General features: G+C 36.6%; 1 protein-coding gene across 9 annotated transcripts in view; it reads right to left on the minus strand.

The window, feature by feature from the left end:
• Positions 1 to 808: 808 nt before the first annotated feature.
• Positions 809 to 24,438, minus strand: part of TRPS1 (transcriptional repressor GATA binding 1) — a 275,411-nt gene continuing 251,781 nt past the window's right edge. For 8 of the 9 annotated variants that reach the window (XM_090040534.1, XM_090040526.1, XM_090040532.1 and 5 more), the window contains 2 exons: positions 15,017 to 15,139; positions 809 to 7,010 (listed from right to left, as the gene is read on the minus strand). In XM_090040534.1, coding sequence (XP_089896660.1) covers positions 5,949 to 7,010; positions 15,017 to 15,139 — 1,185 coding nt within the window. In that variant the 3' untranslated portion in view covers positions 809 to 5,948. The remainder of the gene's footprint in view (positions 7,011 to 15,016; positions 15,140 to 24,438) is intronic. The other variant, XM_090040535.1, reaches the window with a different exon arrangement.

Consider the following 24,438-nt stretch of genomic DNA (forward strand, 5'->3'; position numbering starts at 1 on the left):
AAGTAATAACTTTCAGCCATGGAGATGAGACAAACCTGTGGCGAAATAAAATTACAGCATAGTAGAAAAATGGTTGGGAGTCATACCACCATGGTCTATGATCTCATCAGAGCACAAACACTAATGAAAGTTGACTTAGTCAGTATTTAGGTGAAAGATCTTTGAGGAAACCTCCAAGACTATAGCAGGAAGTGGTGCTGGTGACTTTGTAGGTGGCATTCTTCTTTTACAAGTCACTATTAAATCTATGATCTGTATGATCACAGAGACATTGTTCTGTGGAAAATGCTGATTTACGGACAAGATGCAAAACCAAGATCCTGACTACATGAAATTATTTAAAGATCACATTAGACTTTATGCAAAGTAAACTTACGTGCGAAGTCTGCTTTCCTGGTCAAATTCCCATAGCAGCCCTTCACCAGGCTATTTCCTCTTTGCTAGTTCTTGTCCCTTCTTTGTGCAGAGTAAGTACTTAAACCAATATTAGAAATATAATGCCAGGCTCATAGTTTGATCTAAAGCCCACTCAAGTTGTTTTCCACTGGAAGTCTTTCCACAGACTTTAACAAGGTTTAGAGCACAGAGTCCTTAACTTGGAATTTGGTCTAACATAATTTGAGGGGTCAATATTATTGTTCAGCCAATGGTACCTCTGCCTTTCAAACTGTTGGCCTTCAGAAAGAGGTGGTCATAGATAAAACATTGACTTGATTCAGGCCAGGTCTTGACTCTTTCTCTTCCAGCATCTCTGTGCTGTACTGATATTACATTTGCCCCATAAACAATGACACAAACCTTATTTATAACTGGTGGTAAAACTTTATTATTCAAGTTTAGATGCAACAGACATCTTTGCTGCCTGAAGATTGTTTGCATAAGAAATACACCAAGAACATGTTTGTGAGTAGAAATGAACATGCACTATGAAAACCAAACCAAACCAAACCAAAACAAAATGAAACAAAAAACACATCATGTGTTGTAAGGACAAAACAATAAGAGCCAAATCAGCGCTATATGCTTAGAGAGTGTTTGTTTAGCAATATGAAATCATTCCTTTTCTCTGCTGGTGAATTTTGCTGTAAGTTAAATTTACAATGACATTTTGAGATGTTTCCTTTCCCCCATCCTCTTCCTGGACAGGGGCTCAGAGACTACAGTGATGGGGAAACAATATGAAAACTTGAATATTATACAATATGTGGCAGCTGCTGCAATGTCTATTCTAAGCATTTTAGCTTAACTTACCCAATGCATTTATTTCATGGTAAACACAGTTTTTGGGAGGAATTCTATTTTTTTAGCCTCCTAATAAGAGATAAATCATATAACCACTTATATAAGGTATATGGATATTATGTAGCACCTCAGCAACTGTCAATTTTTGAGAGCTTATGAATCTAATCAATATCTACAAGGAGGAGGAAAATCCCATTCTCTGATGGTAACAATCTATACAAATTATTCCACTTGGCCCACTACTCACCTGTACATATTCAGTTATTCCACATAGTCAAATTTCTGCATATGGAAATTATGGGAATGGTGTGACTTCCAATTTTTTATCTATATAGTGAGTAGGTTGACAAGTTCATTGCTGACACCTGCCAAAAGTAACTATCTCTACTGGAACACAGAAAAACATATTCACCTTTTCTGGTTCTATAGAACTAAACTTCTATTCTCTTTGGCTTTTATTCTGACTGGTATTATAAAGAAACATGCTAAGTGAGCCAAGAAAAAAATCAATACAGAAGCAAAAGGAGGAAGCAAAAAACCAGAATGCTATTTTGATGGACATCAGAGACTTGGAGGCAAAACAGGTGCTAGGCCATATCCTCTGGCACCAAATCCAGTTATTACCCAACTAAGTAACATTCTTCCATCAGGAAATTTGTTGGTGAGCTTGTCGCTAACCTTTCTACCCACTTGCAGTTGCCAAATCAGGTCACCCCATTTCATGGCCTTTACATTTTATCATTATATTTTTTTTAGTGCTGCTCTTCTTTATCATTACACATCCAGCTCTTTTTGTCAACTCTTTCATCTCATCCAGGAAATTTTCATTCATCTCATCTCCATAGATCCTTTCCTAATGGCTAGCACCTCATACTGCACCTTATTTTCAGGCAGAAGAGTGGGCACACCATCTCCAACTTCCCTTAGCAATCTTCCAGTATATTGAGCATGAGGTACTCATGACAATTTAATGGGAGATTTTCACAAGCAAAACAAGGAGTTAGATATCAAATCCCTATTGAAAACCAATTACAGTTAGGTGCCTAAGTACCATGTACTCTTTGGAACATCTCCTTTGTTTTTACTGATCTACCGGGTAGCACTCAAGTGACACCTTGAAATCAGTACAATTTGCAAGGAATACTCTAGCACAGAGTTAGGCTACATAGAGTGTTAATTTGATTAGGTAGAAATATTGAGATTCTTAAATAAAGAGCAATGGTCCTTCTCAGGTATTTTAAAAGCAAACAGGATAAATTTATGCTTTCAAATGGCACTCTATTTTAGGGATCCAACCTATACTAGCTTTTCAGACATGATAAGCACTCCTAATTGATTAAAATGGGATGAACGAGTCTTAACTTTACATGTCGCAGGAATGAGCACAACTGACACTTTTGAAAATGTAGAACTTGATGTTTCAGAGCTGTAAACTGATGTGTATTAAAATGCATTATGCATAGTAATTAACATCAAATGCTATCACACTTCAATCTGTGAGCTGTTACGGAAGATATTTTTTTGATTTCAATCCTTTCATATCTCTTTTTATGAACTGGTTAGAACCAAGTCTCAGAAGTGGAAGTTTCAGAACATCTCAATATGTCATGGCAAGAGCAACAGGTACATTTTACAAATTTCCTTTGTACACTATAGTACAACATTAACATTCAGAACTCTATCCTGCTCTTTACACTTACAAGCTTGTATCTCTCCTTATTTCCAGACTTTGATATGTATATTTTCCCCTACCAACCTCTGCTTTTAGTTCAGCAAGTGGTGTAATGAAATAAAGGTTTGTGCACAAGTCCTTATGACAAACATGTACATTAGGGAATATTTTGCCAGGAAGATGCAGCTTTCGTCAGTAGAGAAGCCACAGGAATTGCTAAGACATAAGTATCCCAACACAGTAACTGTGATGATTAGCTTGAGGCAGCCTCTTCTGAAGCCAGCAGTTGCTGCTAGTAAAGTCTAACGAATTTTGAGGAATATGATTAGGACACACACCAGACCCTGACATACAAGAAGAGGACAAGCTATCTCAGTTCCCTCAGAACAAAAAACAAAAGAACGGAGCTATTGTTGGGGAACAATAATAAACACAACCAGTCACTTTCTGGCACTGGTATCAAGCAGGAGATTCATCTAGAAACAGAGGAGGAGGAATGTGACCCAATATCCTTTGCCAACCTGGAACTTTATGAAGGGTTATACACCTCAACTGTGAATGGGCTGAATGGGATTTTCCATACACTGGTCACCAGTGACCATGCCTGTTGTGAAAGAAACTAGGTGGAAGCAGGAAGGAATGTTAGCCTGATGCTAAAACAATAGCCGGTTTGTGCCTAACAAATCAGAGAGGTTGTTCAATAACATTTCATCTGTGGGAAAATGTAACACTTAAAATACTGCCAAGGTCAGTGAGACCTTTGGTGATCAGCTGTGTAAGTGCTTCTCATGCATGATGACATTTCTTTTTGCAGTCTGCTTTAATTTAGGCACATTTTTTCAAGAGACTATCAAAGTGCTATATGTTTAGGCCTGTTCCTCCCTGGTTTAAACTTCTGTCAAATGCTTTCAGACATTTCCCATCACCCTCGCCCGCCCCTCTTTCATTTTCCAGCTTCCTAGTTCTACCTGGTTAAGTGTCTCATAAGTGCACCAATTTCTAGAGGGGGAGAATGGTCAGTTTTGTGTAAGTTAAATGCAAGGACCCTTTTTTATAGGATGCTTTAACTTCAATTACATGACAATTTGAGATAGGTGGCATATAAATGAGATCAGAATAGGACCCTTTATATATAATCTTAAGTGAAGGACTTAGTCCCGAGATACTTTCTTATAGAACATTTTTAAAAATAAAATGCACAAATGGAGAAATAGAAGACAACATAATATCAGAATGATATTTTAAACTTCATTCGCTGCAACATTCATGAACCAGTTGACCTAAACCTGCCATCCGACCTCAAGGAACTAAGACCCTGCACTGCGAAAGAAACAAACCCAAACAAAACAAAAAAGCAACTGCGTAATATTGTAAAAATGGAGTGCAATGCTACTACAGAATGCAATAAAAACATCAATGCTGCATAGTCCAACAGCACTTATCAAAATAATTTCTGAAATGTTTCTTCTGAAACACAGACAAAGCAATAAAAAGAGGATATATGTTTATCATTTTAAGCATAACAATGTGAGTTAAGAGCTTAAGAATACAAAAGTACTTGGAATGAATAGTGCTACCCTTTTTTTCCTAAGTAGGCATAAAAAATATTTTCATTTCCTTCTTGTTTTTCCATACCATTAATATCAACAAATTTCAGTCATTTCATGTTATCGTTTACAACTTTAATGCACACACACAAAAAAAGAGATACCTACTGCAATAGAAATAGTTGCTTCATTACCTTGTTTGCTACATTTGCAAATGTAAACAGCGAGGCAGAGTCAGAACTGACTCTAATGCATGATGGAATATCTTTGTTGCATACGTACACTGTAGAAAATAATTATTCAATATGTCAGGCACCATTATTTGAAATGTAATACATTAATATTTACTAGAAAAATAAGATTTTTTCTATTTGTTCTCCCAACTTCTTTAATGAAATAAGTTAATCTGACAGTGCATCCAGTAGCTTGTAATATCTTCTACATCCCCACGGCAAAATAATAAACTACTGGTTGGGACACTATTATGAAAATGATTAAAGTCAGTTCTTGTACACCCTCATAGCAAGCATGGAGGCTTGTCTAACAGCACCTTTAACCAATTATTTAATATTTAGTTATTTAGCCCTATTTCCCTGAGCAGTTATGCTGAGGAGCTTTCCCTTCATGGATAGTTTTTACAAAGCTTTAAGTATTAAAAGGTATTATGAAGACATTTAATGCTACTTAGCGAAAGCTGGTATAAGTCTATTGAAGGGATTGACTGGTATGTAAAACAACATTACATTTGTGGAGAAGTAACCCTAAACTCCAAAGTTTAGAAAGAAGAGTTAATCAGAAAAAAATGAAATACAGCAGGTTACCTTGTTCTATGCAAATTAAGCCCAGTGTGGCTCTTGTATTAGAGATAATTCATTTGAACATTATCTTTTCTTAGATAACAATGTGCCAGAAAAAGTGTAGTGTTAAAATGGTAGCTAAAAAATTGGTTGAGTCTTAAATCTGGATGAAATCACTGCCAAATCATTGAGGACAAAGTGACTAAGGCATGTTTTAAGGCAGAAATTAGTCCAAATTAAAAATATTTAAATGATTTCTGAACACTTGTATATTTAATAAATCTATTTCCTATATACAGTGTGCATATGTTCACTATACTCCTGCAGCAGTATATATATACACACATCTTTGCATTCTAGCTAGTTATGTCTCTTACACAAAGGTATTAGTTGTCTGGAAATACAAGATTCCCAGTGATTGATATTTGTCCTGATTCACTGCATTCTGGATAGTTTGGTGGGCCGTGTCCCAAATGATTATCCCTTTCCCCATCCAGCCACCATCCAATTCATTGTTTCCTTCTTGGCAACCCACAAAGGAAGGAAGGAAGGAAAGAAGGAAGGGTTTTTATATTGGATAAGGCATGCTCTCTATATGAAGTGCTTTATAGATCTTCACAAGACATTACAAGCTATTGAATTCCCATCAAGGAAACCTATTTCTGTTTAATTGTGCTAAGTGCTAAGGTTTTACTCTTTAGGTTTTCCATTCTTTTCAGCTTGTGCATTGTTCCTATGTAGGCCCCTCTGGATGTGAGTTGTGAAGTCATACTTGTCCGTGCAAAGATACTGGCATATGCTGCACTGGAAAGGTCCACTATCACCATGGCAACTCATATGCAAAGCATACATCACTTCATCCAGAAAGACAATGCCACAGTGCACACACTTGGTTGAAAGTTCATCTTGAGTACTTCTATCGACTTTCTCTATTTTTACTACATTCAAGGGACCTTCATTTTTTACATTTGGTGGTGCCTTACTTTTCTCCTTGGAGGCACCATTTGCAGTTGGCCCAGGTCTGGAATGCTTTATCGCCAAATCAAGAGGAATGTCATTGTCTGATCCGACAGCTGAAAAATGAGGAGGCAGATTAAAGGTGGGATAAGGCACATAGTTTTGGCAAGGATTTGGTAGGCCAGGCACATGACTCAAGTAGTGTGGATTCCCAGGAACGGACAGCTTATATTTACTCCAGAATCTCAGCCAATCAGCTTCACTCTGAAAGTCATTGTGTACAAATGGAAGTCCAAAAAGTGGGTACTGGTATTTTTCAATAGGGCTTCCTGGTGGCGAGTAATTTGGGTGCTTTGCAGGTCTCATGTATTTTTCTATTGGGCTGCCCCTCTCTGAGCTTGCTTTCCCTTCTGATATTGATGAACTGTTTCCTGGGTCTCCAGTACTTTCCTGAGGACTTTTTATGTGAATGTGCAAAGGTTGCATCCTTTTGTGAATATCCAGAGTTTGGCTGACCAACATTGGCTGATGAGCAGAATGGCTTTTAGTCAATGAACCCTGGGCCTCATATTTACTCAAGCTGGGAAGCTGAATTTCTCTCTGGTGACCTTCGCTTACATGATCCTCTGACCTCCTTTCTAATGGGCTTCCATTGACTTGTTCTTCACCGCTACCCCTCTGCTGTTTGTTTAGCTGGTCAGCCTGAAGTGCCTCTGGGTTAAGGCGCTTTCTCGTCCGTCTCCTAATGATCTGTTCACCATTGTTCTGCTTAATGATGTTTAAAGGCCTGGGAGTCTGCATGGAACATACATAATAAATAAAAGAAAAACATTAGGCAAGTCTCAGTGACAGTATTCATGCAAATTTAAATTGTACTCCAGTTAAGAGATGCTTTAAGGGAGAGTCATAGGAAATCTTATTTATCCCATACAAAGGGTCAACTAACATCAGACTCCTGCTTTTAAAAGTAAAACCATCAACTCATACTCAATTTTCACATGTTAAATTAAAATCCACCATCTCATATGAGTTAACACATTATAGCTAATCACTTAAAAAGTCATGAAGTATCAAACCCTGTAAAAAGTTGACTCTTCTGAACTTTCGTTGATGAAAAGAACATGAAAATCTTTTTATTATTATGGTTGCTGTTGTTGTATAAGACCTAGTTTGGACAGAAAAAGATGAAAGAACCTGAGGAAGGGGGGAACCATGAGGCCATGAAGAAGATGACAGTGAGGGGAGGCACGAAGCTCAAAAGGAGAATATTAGTAATCTGTTTGTCATCTCCCCCAAAGATATGGGGCAAATGAAGATGAAGAAGGCCTATGAGATGAGCCCTGAAACTACTTCTGTGTGGAGACGAGAAGGAGAGTGGAAGGGATAGCAGCCAGGTCTCTCTGTCAGCTCTCCCCACAGGAAAGCTACAACATATGAATGAAATACAGTGCTGTAATGCTGGTATGTGTTGCTGTCTTGGGCAGACATTAAAGGAGAGAAAAAAATGCCTAAAAGTAATTTCAGTTGGGAGTGTTGGCAGTTAAGGTTCATCTTGTCCAAATGTACACATAATCCTATGGTGGATGGAGGCCAAAGGAGTGCCCCATGCTCTGTCCTACTTATAAGTTTCTTTGGAAATGTTCTCTTTAACACTGTGTTAAACTGTTGATTAAATTCTGGACTCGATATTCTCAACCGTTTGTGCCACACGTGAGACATTATAATTTATTTATATTCATAACTTTGAATTAACATAAAAATGTCTGGTATTGAAAGAGAATTCATTTTAGTATTTTTACAGTGTTATTTTCTATCTTAACTTGCCATCTTATTCTCCTCTTTCACCCCATTCTTTCCCTAAGGTCAGCTTATTCTCATGGTTAATTGCATCTTAGCTGTAGCTACTACTTGTCAAGCTTTTACTTTCTATTAAAAATCTAAATCAGAAGAACTATAAACTTTGATTTAGATTTTTTAATAAGTAAAACTTGAACTTGTTGGAACTGCAGCAAATTAAACAGTTACCTCAGTGGGACAGCATAAGTCTGTACTGGGGCAAAAATTCATTCAGGAGAAAATTAGAGTATTAGGTCAAAAAATGCAAATGAACCACCTGATTTGTATTATGAATAAATTAATATGCATACATACTTTCTAGAAGAATCTTTCGGGTATTTTCTCATCATAAGACAATCATAAGGATGTGTCATACCAATATATTCAATGCTGTTGATTTTGTTATATATAACACAGATATTTTCCTAGCTTTATAGATTTTTTACCTTGTTTGGGGGAATACCCCAAAGTCAATTTTAATCCCTTGTATTACTGGTATAGGGCCTGATCCTGTCTGTACTTAACACACAAGACTCTATTTATGTGAATAAACTAGTTGGCAGATTATGGCCTTTAAAGTTATGCATTAAGTAGAGTTTAAATATATGGGTCTGAGACTCTAAATAATTGAGCATGAATGATTCAACTCATCTGCTTAGTTTCCAACCGAGACTCAGTTGTTATAGAAATGCATCACATCGATGCTTACTGAAAAATGGCAAATACTTTATTTTAAAAATGTATTAAATTGTCAGATACATTATTACAGCTCACATGTTATATAAATTAATATTAGTATATGGATATGGGAATTATTAGACCAGCTTACTAAATGTGGGCAAATAGCCCCAAATATGTGAGTAATTATTTTTAAAATGTTTCAGAAAATTCACTGAAAAAAAGATCAAGTCAAGTTATATAACCCTTTAGCTATGATGTGAAGTCACTGTGATCTGCCCAAGGCCAAAAAAGCAGCCGGATACCAGAATGCATATTCTGGAGCATCTTCTGTATGCAATTAGAACCAAGGTGGGGAAAAGGAGACAGAAATATAGCACAATTCAGGCTAGAAGCCAAAGGTACTCATATTTCAAGCTGTGACTATTCAGCCACCAGAGGGAGCCCACAAGAACCACTGAGAGATAAGCCATGTATATTCTTGACTGCTCCAGATATTCTTTATGCCACAAATCAGGCCGCTCCAGCAGGACTGGCCAACCTGCAGAGTGGCATGGGCAGCCTCTCTATGGCATACAGGAGACCAGGGACACAACAGGCAACACACTGTCAGGTGGGGCAGGAAACAGAAAGCAGAGCAACGGATCAGGTAGTGGCACTTGGAGAAGGCATGGCGCTAATTTGTGGCCTGCCAAAAAGGCTGGCCCCCACTGAGCTAAAGTATGCACCCAGATGGCCCTGAGCCAACTCTGCCCGAATCTATTCTGGGAGGTTTCCAGAACGCCAACATTCCCTCAATACACAAGGTGAACGTGCCTGTGCTTATCAGTTATGGATTATGGTGCAAAGACTTTACATCATGAAAGCAAATGCACATTACTATTACATTTTAAAAACCCACTGGACTACTGTATAAATTGGATTCAACATTTAATATTTATTTTAATGAATGATCTATCATTCATCTCCCAGATCACTCTCACTGGTCTTCTAGAGATTTGTATCTAATTCTTGGAGACTCCAGGGCAATCCTTGTGGGTCGGTAACCCTACCCTGAACATGTATTCCAATCTCATGGTTATGCCTTCCAGACAGAGAGCTATGGGGCATGGACCCAGACCCACTTCTGATTTGTGTCTGAGCTAGTCTTGTTGCCTAATTCATTGGCTAAGGAGTGTACAGAAGGTAAGTTGATACAGCTTCTCTCTCAGGGGTTCCCATAGGTTTGCTCCAGAGGCCATATTGACATCACTTTAGAACAGAAACATTATAAAATAGACACAAACTTTTCTACATTTGCAAATTTATATAGCTTATGTATACATTCTGCTGTCTGCAGTGTTTATGAAGAGCTAGATACAGTTTTCTTACATTTGAAAATTAATTATATAAAATTGTAAACTGATTGTATATATTTGTAGACTGGGGAGAATTGGGGAGATTGTAGATTTTCAGTTTGGGGAGAATGTATAATGTTTTCATTTGAGTGTAACCAAGGGTATCATAGTTGCCAGTGTGAATCAGAGTGGGAGCCACTACAAAATAAACATTCACCCTTCATTCATATCTGAGAGATCATATCTGTTTCTTATAGCTTAGCGAGAGCTATTCAAAACCCACTGACTTTTTAATAACCACTGGAGATTTAAAGAGCAAGCATCAAATAAAAAGCTTAGTCATAGAGTGCCCAATCTTACCCCAGTAATTTTACTCAGATAGGTACTGTCATTTCATTTAACAGGATTACTTACATATATGATAAAATTAATTCTCATGAATAAATATTTATATTATTTAACAATCCAAATGATGTTGTAACAATTACAAAACCAGTAACAATTACAAAAGTAATTTACAACTTCTATTCTGTATGAACACATTGATAATGAAATTTACGTTTCACTTATCAAATACAGGTCAGGTGATACTGAATTTTACTTCTAATGTTTTAAAAAGTGTCTCAAAAGAGTTATTTCTTCATTACTTATTTTTCTTAAAACACTTGAGTTTACATTGAATTTACTAGCTATAAGATCATGTCAGAGTGGAAGTTTAATTAAATTCTTGGCCTTTGATTGGCAAAAGTTCTAGTAACATCTTTAATGTCAGTGTCCACTGAACACAAGCTTATTGCTATACTTGAACAGTGGAGATAAAATTATTTCCATTGAGTACATAGTAATAAAATAAATGTTTTATAACATACTAGCAATTAGCACTGTTGGCAATATACATTTTTATAAGGATTGTTCCAATGTTCTGTGAGGGCTTTATGAGGGGATTTTTTTTTAAATTTAAAAACTGATTATTTTAGGTGGGATCTATTCACTACATTGAATTTATAGCCGTGACAGAATGCCAAAGGGTACATTAAAAAAAAAAAAAAGGAATTGAAACATATTTCCAAAAGTGGGATATTCTTAAAGAAGACATTAAAATAATCAGATCAGTTTCCTCCTTAAAATATATTAAACATATTGACAAGGAATGAATTAAAAGAAAAAGTCTGCCAAAGAGAACGTTGCTTTCATCAAGTTCCAAACAAGATGCTAGTGACAGCTTACGAATTGCATAATGTCAGCCTGATATTATTTGTTTGGGTTATTCTGGACTTAAAAATTATTTACTTAACCCCAAATGAGAGCACTTAGCAGTTACATTTGGCATTTTTGACTGATGTCAGTCAACCTGCCATTAGAATGTTGAAGTATTTTTCTTTTTTATGAAAAGAGATGTAATAGGATTTGATTAAACATAACTGTTGATTAAACACAACTGATACCCCAAGCATGGGCTTGAGGGTAAAAATAAAGAAATACTTAAATGACTTAGAAGACTTAGTCTCTTTTTCATAAATGGCTTATAACCAGATCCAATTTGGTTTTGGATCCAGTTAGATATCCCTGAAATCTAACTTGCTTAGGATATTACCCATGATATTACCGAGGAAAGAGGATATTACTCAGGACAACGATCCGATTTGACTGGGTTGAGGTATACAGTAGACAAAGGCAGAAACAACAGGCTCTGAAAGCTTAGTGGCAGTTCAAGACAACCAAAGGAAACACTCTTTCCCACTTTCTGTGCGAGTGTTCTTTATCATCAGGATATTGGGCAAAAGATGGGGAGTGCTGCTGCAATTTTTTTTTAATTAAATATTGTCAAGCAAACTGGAGTGCTCCGTGGTCATCTATTAAGATCAGATACTTCCAGACACAAATAGGTGTCTTCCCAAACCAAACTTGATCTCAATGGCACTCTGGTAGGAATCAGACCCAGTTTCTGAGCATGTTCAAGTATAAGCAACTATGGCACTCTGCAGTTCAAAATGGAGGCAGCACCTCAACTTGGGTGTTTACTAAGTTTTGTGGCTTGTGGAATAGGACCAAATAGAATCACTCTTAACCTAAATTCTCCCCAAATCTTGTTTGGACACTGCTGATACCATACTGGATCTGGCCTGAAGCCTAAGTTTCATTTGGTACATTTAGATTCCTAAGTATCCAGAGAGGCACCTTTATACACCTATATTTTGGTGTTACAAGGTCTGAAAATCAAATGTCTGACCCCAGCAAGGTAATTCAGGGTAAAAGAGTTAACAAAACTAATCCTAAAACCAGATCTCCTCAGTCCACTGGTTTAAAATTAGCCTGTCATTTGCTCTCTCCTAGCCCCATGCTTCTTGAATTCTTGGCTACACAGTAACTTAGCTCCAACAGAGGAAGTAGAGAGTCACAGCTTTTATCAGTTTCTACTCAAACTGTTTTATCCTGAGGAGTAAAAGAATTGGGATTAAATCCCCAGAGACCAAGGTGAGAATTGAGTCAGGTCTTGCAGTTTCTAGGCAAGTGTTCAATCACTTAATTATTACATGATGGGCAGGCAGAAGGTACCATTATCATGATCTTTACTCCATATGTATAAATGAAAGAGATTATGATTGCTAGGATTTGTGATAGATTCAATGCTATGAGCAAACCTTCTGGATTGTAATCCTCTGGGGATACAGGTATCTATAGGCACCATTCCACATTGCGTGTGGATAATGACAGAGCTTAGGCCTAGCTTCTCAGACTGGGCTGCTGTTTTTGCATGCACAGAACACAAAGGTTAGGTTTTTAGGGATGCATCTACATGTGCACTTTACTGAATAGTGGACTAATTTACTGTTCAGTAAAGTATCACCATCTACATGTGTGCAACAACTGGGCTGCTGTAGACTAATTTACAGCACTGTCAGATAGTCCTGTCAGATGCAGGTAATATCTGACAGTGGAGTAAATGACTGTGCTTAAACGCACATGCAGACAGTAACGTTAGGATTAGTTTACTCCGGCTGAAATTGACCCAGAGTTTATTCAGCAGCATTAATTGCACATGTAGACACCCTAGGTCTCCCAGACAATTATCTAATAGGTTTTGTAGGAGATATGTTCTGGATCACTTCTTTGGACTTTGTCACCTCAGTTCTCAGATTCTCAGAGAGTGGATCTATATATGCTATTAGCATAGAGCAATAAACTCCAGTGCAGACCGTATCTGAGTGTATTGCTCCTGGGTGTCACGTTTGAACATGTGCCTGGGACCGCAGCAGATTGAGCCAGGTCAGAGCAGCCCCAGGCAGTAGGGAGCCCAGGGGCTCAGCCTGCCAGCCCAGCACTGATTCAACCCGGCTTAACATGTTGCAGAGGGGCTGGCTGGGGCCCATGTACTGGAGCACCCTCATGCCCCAGCCAGCCCTGCCAGCATCTACACGTGTATTTCTGTGCACTAAAGAACTCCGCCATAGGATAATACTTGTAGTTATGAATACTAACCCATGGCAGAGTTAATTAGGTTTTGTGGCCTAATAGGGATCCACGTGTAGATGTTGAGACTTTACTGTGGAAATAATTAGTCAGCCCCACAGCAGACATCTCATTCAGATGCACCCAGTAAGTACCATTTTAGTCACAAAAAGAGCATCTCTGTATCTTACAAAGGGGCCTATGTCACATTCAAAAATGGGATGTAGGTTCCAAAATCACTTTTTGACACTTATGCATAGCTTGGGATTCCTTTCCTTCTGCAGTGGAATAATAACACAAAAAAGCAGAAGGATAAGTAATCTTCAGCTCTGCCTTTGAAGCTGGCCCACTGCATGTTAAGCATGCTCAGTAAGCTAGTGTGGATTGTGCCGAATTCAAACCATGCATATGTGCCAAAAACTGCAATTATGTGGCTACATACTCGGCACTTCAGCATGCAAACAGGAAGTAGGATTTGGTCCTTAGTCCCATTTGAAATTGTTGCTCTCAGAGCAATAAAGTTACATTTTGCTGAGCTTTGTATAGTGCCTTAGCGCAACTCCAAACTGTACCATGTTTTCACTGTAAAACAAGAATCCTTACTTACCTCGCAGGGATGTTGTAAAGATTAATTGCCATAGTTAATGGATCAAATCCTGACTACCTGACTCTCTCAAGAGTTTCTATTACAAGTTAGTGGGTATAAAATCTGACCCTTGGGATCCATCGTATAAAATTGTGAGCACTTTGGCCCCAAACCAGAAAGCCACTCAAGCAAGCATGGCTGGATCAGGGCCAAAGTGTTGATCGCCTTTCAGGATTGAGCCCAGTGCTGGTAAGAGGAAGTACAGCCCACTGTTGGTAATACTGTTATTACTTACATCAGTGAGACACTGAAACTTGAAAAATCTTGAAAAGTACAAAGTGCCTTCAATTGACCGGCTTAATTGAAAGTCAAAAGCTCTTGGTACTTTGCAGTAATAAATAAATGCTAAACAGAACTCGCTTTTCCGTGTCAAAAAAAAAAATTAAAAATACACCTTCAGAAATTCATTATAACTATGAAAGGTTCGTGGGGAGAAAGAAGAAAAATATACTTGTATGGGAAAAGGACATTTTTTATACAGAATCTCTAATTTTATGAACTTTTGTTACTGATTCCTACCAAAATGAGAATATTTACATTTGGGGAATGTCATTACAACATACTGTATTCCTTTAAATGAAATTCCCAGAAAATAAACCAGTTTCCCTCGTTGTGTATCAAAATAATTAAATACATCACTGGTGATCTCAAACATGTCTCCCCACAGCATCCCAGCTTGTTTCATAATGAATCACATCTGATCCCAAAGTGACCATACTAAAAAACCCAGTTAGGAAATTAACTGCAGGCCAGGGAGTGGTGCTAATCACACAACCAGACAGGACTACGGCTGCCCAGCTTCAGCTTAGCTGTATAACCCTTTTTCCCTGAACAAACTAGTAAGTTCTTCCTACCGAGTGAAGCTTCTGGTAGAGGCCACACGCATTGCATACATATCCACCATTTGCATTCTTTCGCCAGAGAGAGGTCTTTGTGGTCAGGCAATTGGCACAAAAAACACCCGAGCCTCTACGTCTCTGAAACAGGGAGGGAAAAAAAAAAAACAGGTCAGAGGTGAGTCACATGATCTGTGGAGTTAGGACAAATCAACACAGGAGTTTTGTCTGTAGACTGGCAACAATGACAGTATAAAACCACACTGCCCATAATGAGGTCAGGTTCAATTGTGCTTAATAGGCACCACTGATTTTCATTATAATTAACCCTAGAGTGATGGATGAGGTGTGCGAAACACCAAAGCCTTTTCAGAATAACAGCTTTAACTTTTTGAACTTTAGGTTTTGTGCCTTTAATGACGGTTTCTAAACAGTGAATTCTGAAACACGCTCTTTAGAAACTGACAGAGAGACTCGGCAAAGTTTTCCTGTTTTGTTCACTGTACTGCTACAGCAAATTATTTCTTTTTGGTTTGCTCTATTTTAAAACATGATCAGTTAAAACAAGGCTAAAGGCACCGTTTCTAATTAATTCCAGTTTCTATCTACCTCATACTAATTCCTGTAACAGAGCTTATACTTCATTAACAGAATGCACAACTTTCAATTCCAGTCTTTTCCACTTAACTCTACGATCTGCATAAACTGCTATGCATTTCCCACAGACCACTGAGCAGCAGGAGTAACCTCTGCCAAGCAAATAAAAGTACAGTATTCCTAATGAGACCTCTTTTGAACTTCATCCGAAACCCAGACAACATGGTCTCATCAATGGATTGATTTATTTATTTTATTTTTGTCAAGGAAAGAAAGGCACAGCACAGCTCTCCCAAATACAAATTGATTTTTAACCAGACTGAGCTGTGCATTCATCAGCTTTAATAATGATCCAAGAATATTAGAAGTAGACACGTTTATGAGTATTGCTCGTTAAATTCTTTCTATGCAGTAATGATTTCATTAAACTTCTCATTTAAACAAAAGTCAGGCTGTGTCTGTGGGCACAAATAATAATAAGCAGGAAATGGAATTCTTTTATTGAAAAAACTATGAATTTCAACTCTGCTTTCTTTGTGTAAAGGAAAGTATTCCAGAACAAATCTTCTTCAACTCAGATAAGAATAAGCTAGTATAGTAGGAGAACAGTCTGGGTGAAAACTAATTTCATTATAGATTAAAAATTACTAACACTATAAGTCAAAATTTCAAGGTTTCATAAAATTTAAGTAATGTATTTAACTTTAGTCCATACTGTAGGAGAGTAGTATTCATGCCAAAAAAATACAATGGTTATAATTGTACTCTGATACATTTCAAATGGAAAGCTTTCTGCAGACATAATTTTGGCTTCAAGACTGGAACACTTTCTTGGCATTGAAAGGGCATTTGATTCATCGGGTGTTTCACAATGTATCACTAAAAAGACCTGGTGAGCAGCCAGTTCCCTATAGGGTAATTTTTCCATCCAGATGCAAGTGCTATCAGAGGCCCTCGTCAGCTAAACTAATTATGATCTTGCATTTGCTGATGCCTGCTCACTCTAACGTTCGACATCCTCCATTAATCATCAATACAAGGAAAATGAATGAAACGTAAAGAAACGAGGCCTGGTAAGATGCACAGCCATAAAAATCTCAAATGAGTGCAATAATTTAACAAGATTGGGGAAATGTTTTTAGTGAGCACAAAGTCAGGCTAACAATTGTTCTTTTAAAAAAGAACACGATTTCATTAGTATAGCAGGTTGCATTGCTTTGAAGTGATATAATAAAATCTAGATTGTCATCAAGATAATCTCTCTCTCATCTTCTTACACCAACCCCCAAAATCATAATTAGGAATATAGTACATTTTTTCTCTATCTAGATGAAAGCGGCACCTAACAGTGAACAACGGCCTTCAGCAAATGCCTAACTTGTGTAAATGCATTTATTAAATGAAATTCAAGTTGGAATGAATATTCAGCTAATAAATAACCAAAATTTCTCATGCTTTTTGTTGCTACCCAGCCAAGTCATCCTTGCAAAACGTCACCTGGCTGCTGAAATATTTTCCTCAGAGCTTAATAAAAGCTTCACTAAACTAAACCCAATTTCGTCCCTGTGAAGGGTTAGGTATTTCCAAATGGAAATGACTTTATATGGCCAAGATTCAGACTCAATTGCAGAACTACTCCCTTCCATTTCTATTTTTTGTTTTTCAACCGAAGAGTTTCTGGTGTGGTACGTTTAAGAGGGTGGAGTCTTCTCTGAGTAAGTCTTTCCACTCTTTTATGGCTGTGCGCTTAATGCTTGTATGCAGAAAAATGTTCTTTACTAAAATCATGCAGGACTTTAAATAATATATATTATTAGAACAGAGGATAAACTAGATCCGTGCCATCTTTTCGCATGTATGACACCGTGTGTCAATCGCACTTCAATTTTTTGTTCAGATTGATGATTTAACTATAGCAGAGCATTACTGAAAAGAGTAATAGTTCATTTGAATAAAGAAGGAAGGTCCTACTGAGACATGAATTACAACTCAATGAATTGCGACATACTGGTTCATTTAAAATAAGTCACAAAAACTAAATAAAGTAGAATCACATCAACTATGTTAGTGCTTACTTTGTATATCTATAATTTTACAATCTATACACACACACAAACACACACACATAGCTGATGTGATTCTGCTTTATTTAGTTTTTATGACTTATTCTCTTCCTCTCTCTATATATATGCATGTATGTATGTATGCATGCATGTTGAGATTTCCAGAATAATGCAAGAGATTCATCTGCATGCCTTGTATGAAAATTAATACAACATGTGAATGTACACATCATATACTGCTCTGCAAACCCAACTACTGCCATCATTTCACTTAAGTTCTTGATATGTTACCATTATATCACATGAGGTCATTGATAGATAATGGTGAAGTATCAGAGGTGATACTTTTTCCACCTGAGGATCCCTGTGTGTTATAGAAACATTGATCAATTTAACCTCACAATAACCCTGTAAAGCAAGTCAGTACTATTATTCCATTTTAAAAAATATATTGTGTAAATTAAGGCACAAAGACTTTTAAATGGATTTGAGGTCACACAGAAAGACTGTGGCAGACTCAGTCTCAAAATGTCTGATTCCCAGTTCTCTGTATAACCACAGTGCAGACGTTCATCTCAAAATATAACCAAGGTACCATGTTTATGAGTGTAAGAAATCAAGGTGACTATTTTTATAGGCCTGAGTTTGCTTACCTAGAAGCAACATTGCTATGTTGCTTTTCTTCTCCCCCCCAAAATAGTCTTTTAATAAAATACTAAATCTATATTCTTATTTTTTCCTATAAATTTTGTTGAATTTATAAGTTTTCTTAAAGCTAACATCCAGACAATATTATCAACATTTTTAATTTGTAAAAGTTTTTAACCTACTTTAAAAAACTATTTGTACTTTACAGATGGACCCACTCTGGTGTTAGTAATTATGAGAGACAACTGCAAAATAATAATAATAGACAGTTGTAAGCAAGATTTACTTAACTGGTACGATGATGACTGCCTCTTAGTAAAGAACATAGAAAAATATAATAAAAAAGATTTTTTTTTATGTTCTTTACTAAGTAGCAGTCATCATCGTACCAGTTAAGTAAATCTCGCTTACATCTGTCTAGTCAGCAAAGAATATACATAAATACTTAAGGCCCTTTACTCCAATAAAATGTAAGCATTAAGACTAAGTTTAAACTTAAGTGCTTTACTGGAAATAGGTTCTTCCAGTAATTAACATAAATTTGTTGCAGGGCTTTTTTGCCTTTTGTTTGCAAGAACACACACTATCATATCCAGAATATCTGCACAAAAAATACATTGATATAACATAATAAGAGGATAAGAACCACAGATAAAAGGGTCTAAAGTCTCTGATCAATGCCACTAACACTAATTGGAGTTATCCATATAAATTTCCTGTACATCCTTGGGAGAAAAAGCCAAAGAGATTTAAATAACTAAAATATGTTTCTATGAAGTCAATCTTTAATCATCTGGATCCTTATAACCACTATATTATAATCACAAATCCTGAAGGGGCCACTATAGTTAAGAGTCTGTCTCTGTTTCCATTCCAATTCTTAGATTTGGGTGTTCAATATCATGGTTGTCTCAAGTCACATTGGGCTGAAACTTGGCACACAATTTTGTCAGCCCAGATGTACCTTTTTGTACTGAAAACTTTATTCAAATTAGTTCAGCTGTTTATAATTTGGAGATTGGCCAAAAATGAAAAAAAAAAAAACCATCAGGATTTCTGATACATTTTTGAAAATCTGCGGCAAAAGGCACTTAGCTTGGTTAGGGGGAGGTTGTAGGGGGAGCCTTACAGTTTGCAGAGCAGCAAGACATGCAGCAAATTTATTGAATTTTAAAAAATTAAACAATAAAAGTTTATAATTAGTTACCAAACATGCATAGTAGATCTCTCTTCTAACCGTTTTCTCTCAATAAGAACCATACTGAAACCATGTAATTGCATAACAGCTCTTGATATGCAGAGTATTTACTTACATTTTTTATGGTTTCATATCTTGACCGTTTCAAATTGAATCAGCCTGAAACTTGGTATACATGTTGCTAAGCCTGAATGCCCCCAAAATGTTTTTTAAACTCCTTAAGCCATTTTTCAGTTTTCAGTATTTTATTTAAAACAGAACTTATTATCAGTGATTTTTAATAAATAGAAACTCATCCCATCACAACCTCCTTTCCCTAGGCATGTTTTCAGGATCAGATCTTTCTTTTGAAAAGAATTATTTATATATAATTTCTTTGAAAAGAAATATATATATATGAAAGAGAGAGAGAAAGTACTTCCTAATAAAAAATATGGCATCTAGTACACTTTACATGATTAAAGCTTTGCAACTGGAAGGGGCACTATGCTTTATATTTTTAAACAAATATAACCCAAATGGCAGTTATTTCCATGGGACCTGGCAAAAGAAAATATATATAATAACAACATAGCCAAAAATCCTGCTTAAGAACTAGCTAGCTTAAGCAAGGGTGCTGACAATATTTTGGTGCCAAAGACATCCTGCTTTCAAATCTCATGTCAGAGGATGCTTTTAAAAACTTGAAAACACTCCACAGGCAGCGGCCAGACATTATTCTTACATCACACCTCTTGGTTCTCGGACACTATAAAACTTGTCTTTTTTGCTGATTACTTTCCACTTCCTAATGACATAACAATGCTAGCATGACACCCAAATGGGATTCTTTGACATCTGAGGCCTTTCTATTCTGCTGCTAGTGAAACAAACAGGAGTCGTGGTTTTGGAACACACAGAAATCATAAATACTGCCGCAGAATTAGCGTATCAGGATCATATAGAAGTAGGGCTGGAGGGGACCTCATTTAACCCCCTGCCTTAGGCAGGAAGGGTCCCATACTGGCATCAAACCTGCAATCACAGTATTATTAGCACCACACTAATCAACTGAGTTAAACAGTCATGAGTGCCTATCTGACCTATTTCTCAAGACAGCATGAAGCACATCAGGTAATATCAGCATGCATACAAAATCAAAAGACAAAGCTGAATATTGGCTCTGGATGGTTCTTTCGTAAGATACGGACAATCACTTGAAAAGAGAGGGTGGGAACTCTCCATGCCTTTGGCCTCTGAGGAGATAACTAGTTGTAAGAAGCTTGACTGACCTATGATTATCCTTTGATCTTTGAGCAAAGAAGGGTAATACAACAAACTGCACAGCTTTTTAGGGAAGAACATGTGTGGACTGATCAAAATACGAGGAATCTTATGTTCCAATTTCAAGTCATTCAGCTCATTCCATTTATAAGTTGTTCTTTCCCCAAGTGAAGTCTCTTTCATTCAAGACCCTAAATCTAATTAAGACTTGAATCCTGAGCAGCAGTGTTGATTTTGATTCCTGGGCTACATGCCCTTCTATTTCGCTTGCAGAGTGGAATTGGAATTAGCTGTAATATATTTTAGCTGAAAACTCAGTGCACAGCTTTACAAAGTTTTCTGAATGTGCTTAATCAACACTTTCATCCCCTCCCTGCAAAAAAATCAGAAGATAATTTTTCAAAAAGACAAGACCCTAAAACAGTATCTTCAAATGGAAAACCTTCAACCTTACTTAACAATTATTGGCTGCCTTCCCAAATCAATTTCATGTGGCAATCAAAAACTCCTCAAATATGTTATCTCTTTTCTTAGAACAAAACATTAGACTGATACATTGTGAAGAGGGAGGGGGAGGGAGGAAATTCTAAGAGAAAGTTAATATTGCATACATATTTTGTATACAAATTATCAGAAATAATGATATAACAACTTCTTACTTTTCATAATATCTACTGTACTGCCAACTACAACTTTTAACAACAGAAAAACTTTTTAGGAAAAAGCAAAATTCAACTAAAGTATACAGAAATATTACACATTAAAAATATATTAGGGCAGCCTTTCAAAATTCTAGTCTCTCAGTCCTTACTGAAAGGAAATATTCTGATGCATGAGTAAAACTAGTCATTTTTTTTCATCAGCAAAAGTAGCAGATGAGTAAATGTTGTCTGTGAACTGGTTATATTATGTTTTGCAAGGCTTTTCTAGATATAACGGCACTTTATTAATTGAAAAAATTGCAGCCATTCCTTTTTCTTATTAAAAACGCGCGCGCACACACACACACATTGCTTCAGGACTAGGATTTTGTTCCTGTTCTAACTAGAGAGCATTTGCCACGGAAATAAACTAACAAAATAAATACACAATAAAAGATGGGTTCTAGTTTCATCCATACCAATTCCCTACCCTCTGTTTATTGTTTTCCCTGTCAAGATACAACTAGTCTTGAGCTGCAGGCTGGAAGATGCACAGCATCAGTCAATCAGAATCAAAGCTTCACCGTCAGGAAACAATCATTATTTAATCACCACCTAAGAGCAATCTATGGCTATACTATTGCATAAGTAATCATAACAACACACTTTGTGATATATAAAACTTGCATTTTAATTGTTTTCCCATTTAGGTACTAATCTGCAAAATTCTGTAGTTTGTAGTATATCCCTCAGTCACTGGCATCAGAGATATATTACAATTCCCTAGTTTTCCCCAAGATATAGTGTTGTAACAGAACATATGTTCTTTTGCTAAGTATATGTGTACATATATTTTAAGTATATGTGAGTGCAGTGCCAAACACAATGTGACTGAGATTCCTCACTGGGGCCTGTAAGTACAACTATAATTGCAATAGTAATGACAGTATTTCTATTGATAAGAAATGAGAGGTACTTTCAATTTGAAACATGTTTGGACAGCCTAGAGGGAGAGCGAACAGATTAATTTATGGCTAAAAAGAATTCTCACTTTAAACAAAAGCAATCTCTTAACAATGTCATTAACTGGATTTCAAACTCTGATCCTGCAAGCTGCTGACCATCCCTAAATATCTTTGAGTACACTAAACTACAACTATTTAATGTATGATATGGGATTCCTCCTGCTATATTTTGCCACATTCTTTGCCACTAGGGTACAGTCCTCTATGTCAGCTAATGTAAATTGAATTTTTAAAAGTTTAATAACACTAATAAAAAATATCATAACCTGGATCCCTGAATTTCCTTAACAATAATGATGTCATTTTGTAATAACTGAAATCTATTCATGAGGAAAAAAATTCCTTTTTCAATAACTCACCCGAGTCAATTACACAGGAAAGTACTGTAATAGGCTGTCCTCCATCAAATAGCTCACGTACATGACTTCCTTTTCAATTACCAACTTGTCTGCATTGCCATCTGTAAAAACGAACACATACCTTGTGCTGCCAGTTTCTGCTCTTGCACTTCCATTAGTGGAACTGGCTGCAGCTGCTCAAGAAGAAAGCGCTGATTGTCTTTGTTTTCCCAAAGTGTAGTTCTATTTTCATCCCCATCGTGCACATATCAACGCAAGGTAACACACTGTCTCTGCCAGAGTACTCACACAAGGAGTAGTACTAAGGTCCTGTTAAATTTGTGTTCCTTATTTTCTTCACTGCAGCGTAACACATACCATAGCAGAACTACCCACAAGTATCTCACAATCTCTCCACCACATCTGTATCACTAGCACCAAATTAAATTTTATCAGTAGTTCAGCAACTGTTGTGAAAAAACCTCTATATATTTTGGCTAGGCATTTTTACACATTTTAAAATCAACTCAAACAGAATATTGAAACCATTTTTAAAGGAATGCTTTAAAGGAGCAGTAGATAATAAAAGAAATATAGTTTGTTGCACGATAAATAGTATTCCAAGTATAAAACATCCAGTAGGTTAGAATAGGATACATAAGGAATAAACTGTGAGTGACTGGAAATGTTTATATACTCTTTGCTTCTTAGCATTAATTAATGACCATAAACCTCTCCCCACTAATGATTTGATGAAACAGAATCATGCAACAATTTCTTTTTCTAAACGGCTGCCTAAGAACCAGGCTTTGGTTGATACAGACTATTGCTCCTTTTCAGACAAAAAAAAGGGGCTGTTACAGCATGAAACTACTACCTAAGCAAAATCTACAGAAAATGCACATCCTATTTTTAATTTCATAATTAAAAAAAAAAAATTAAAAACCAAATTAAGCAGTGACTAAGTTGTTTCTGAACAGTAGCTGAAGAAAACACGATCAGAATTATTCCTAGAAATACTGGAGAGAGACCATGAAAACTGGAAATCCTTTTAACTGTAACTTCTTTGGCATAAGGCCAAAGTATTCAAAGTTGGGTGTCTAAGAATCTAAATCAATAACTAGACACTTATGTATAAGAACTGACTTTCTTAGATGCATAGCTTTCTCCAACCTTTTATTTAGGTGCTTAAAAATAGAAATAGATACCCAATTTTACACTGCAGCATTTAAGAATTCGTGCTTAGGAATATATGCTAAGTTCCTTTAACGTATTTGTCTCATGAAATAATTATATCTGGCAAATGAACCCACAGAAGTGGAAGAAAAATATGTCCTTATTTCTTTAAATATCCCCTAAAATTAAAGCAGTAGAAGCCAGCAGACATTTGCAGAGCTCAGCTGAGAACCAATGTCTAAATTCACATGCAATAGTCATTGAAGGTCCCAATCCTGCAAAAGTGCTAATCTGCAGCAAGAGTTTCACATGCAAAGCTGTTGGAGTTCCTGCCTCTCGGCTACTGCTGTCTGAATCCTACTTCCATTGAAATCAGAGGGGTAAAAGTAAATTTTAAGGGAGGAAAAAAAAACTCAAGATATTTTAAAACACTGCCTCACCTTATTAAAGTTCTTCTGATCTCCGTTTATAGATAAATGGATCAGAGAGCC

Source organism: Crocodylus siamensis, chromosome 3 (genome assembly GCF_052110815.1).
Source record: "Crocodylus siamensis isolate JL-2025a chromosome 3, ASM5211081v1, whole genome shotgun sequence".
In the NCBI taxonomy this organism is placed as follows: domain Eukaryota; kingdom Metazoa; phylum Chordata; order Crocodylia; family Crocodylidae; genus Crocodylus; species Crocodylus siamensis.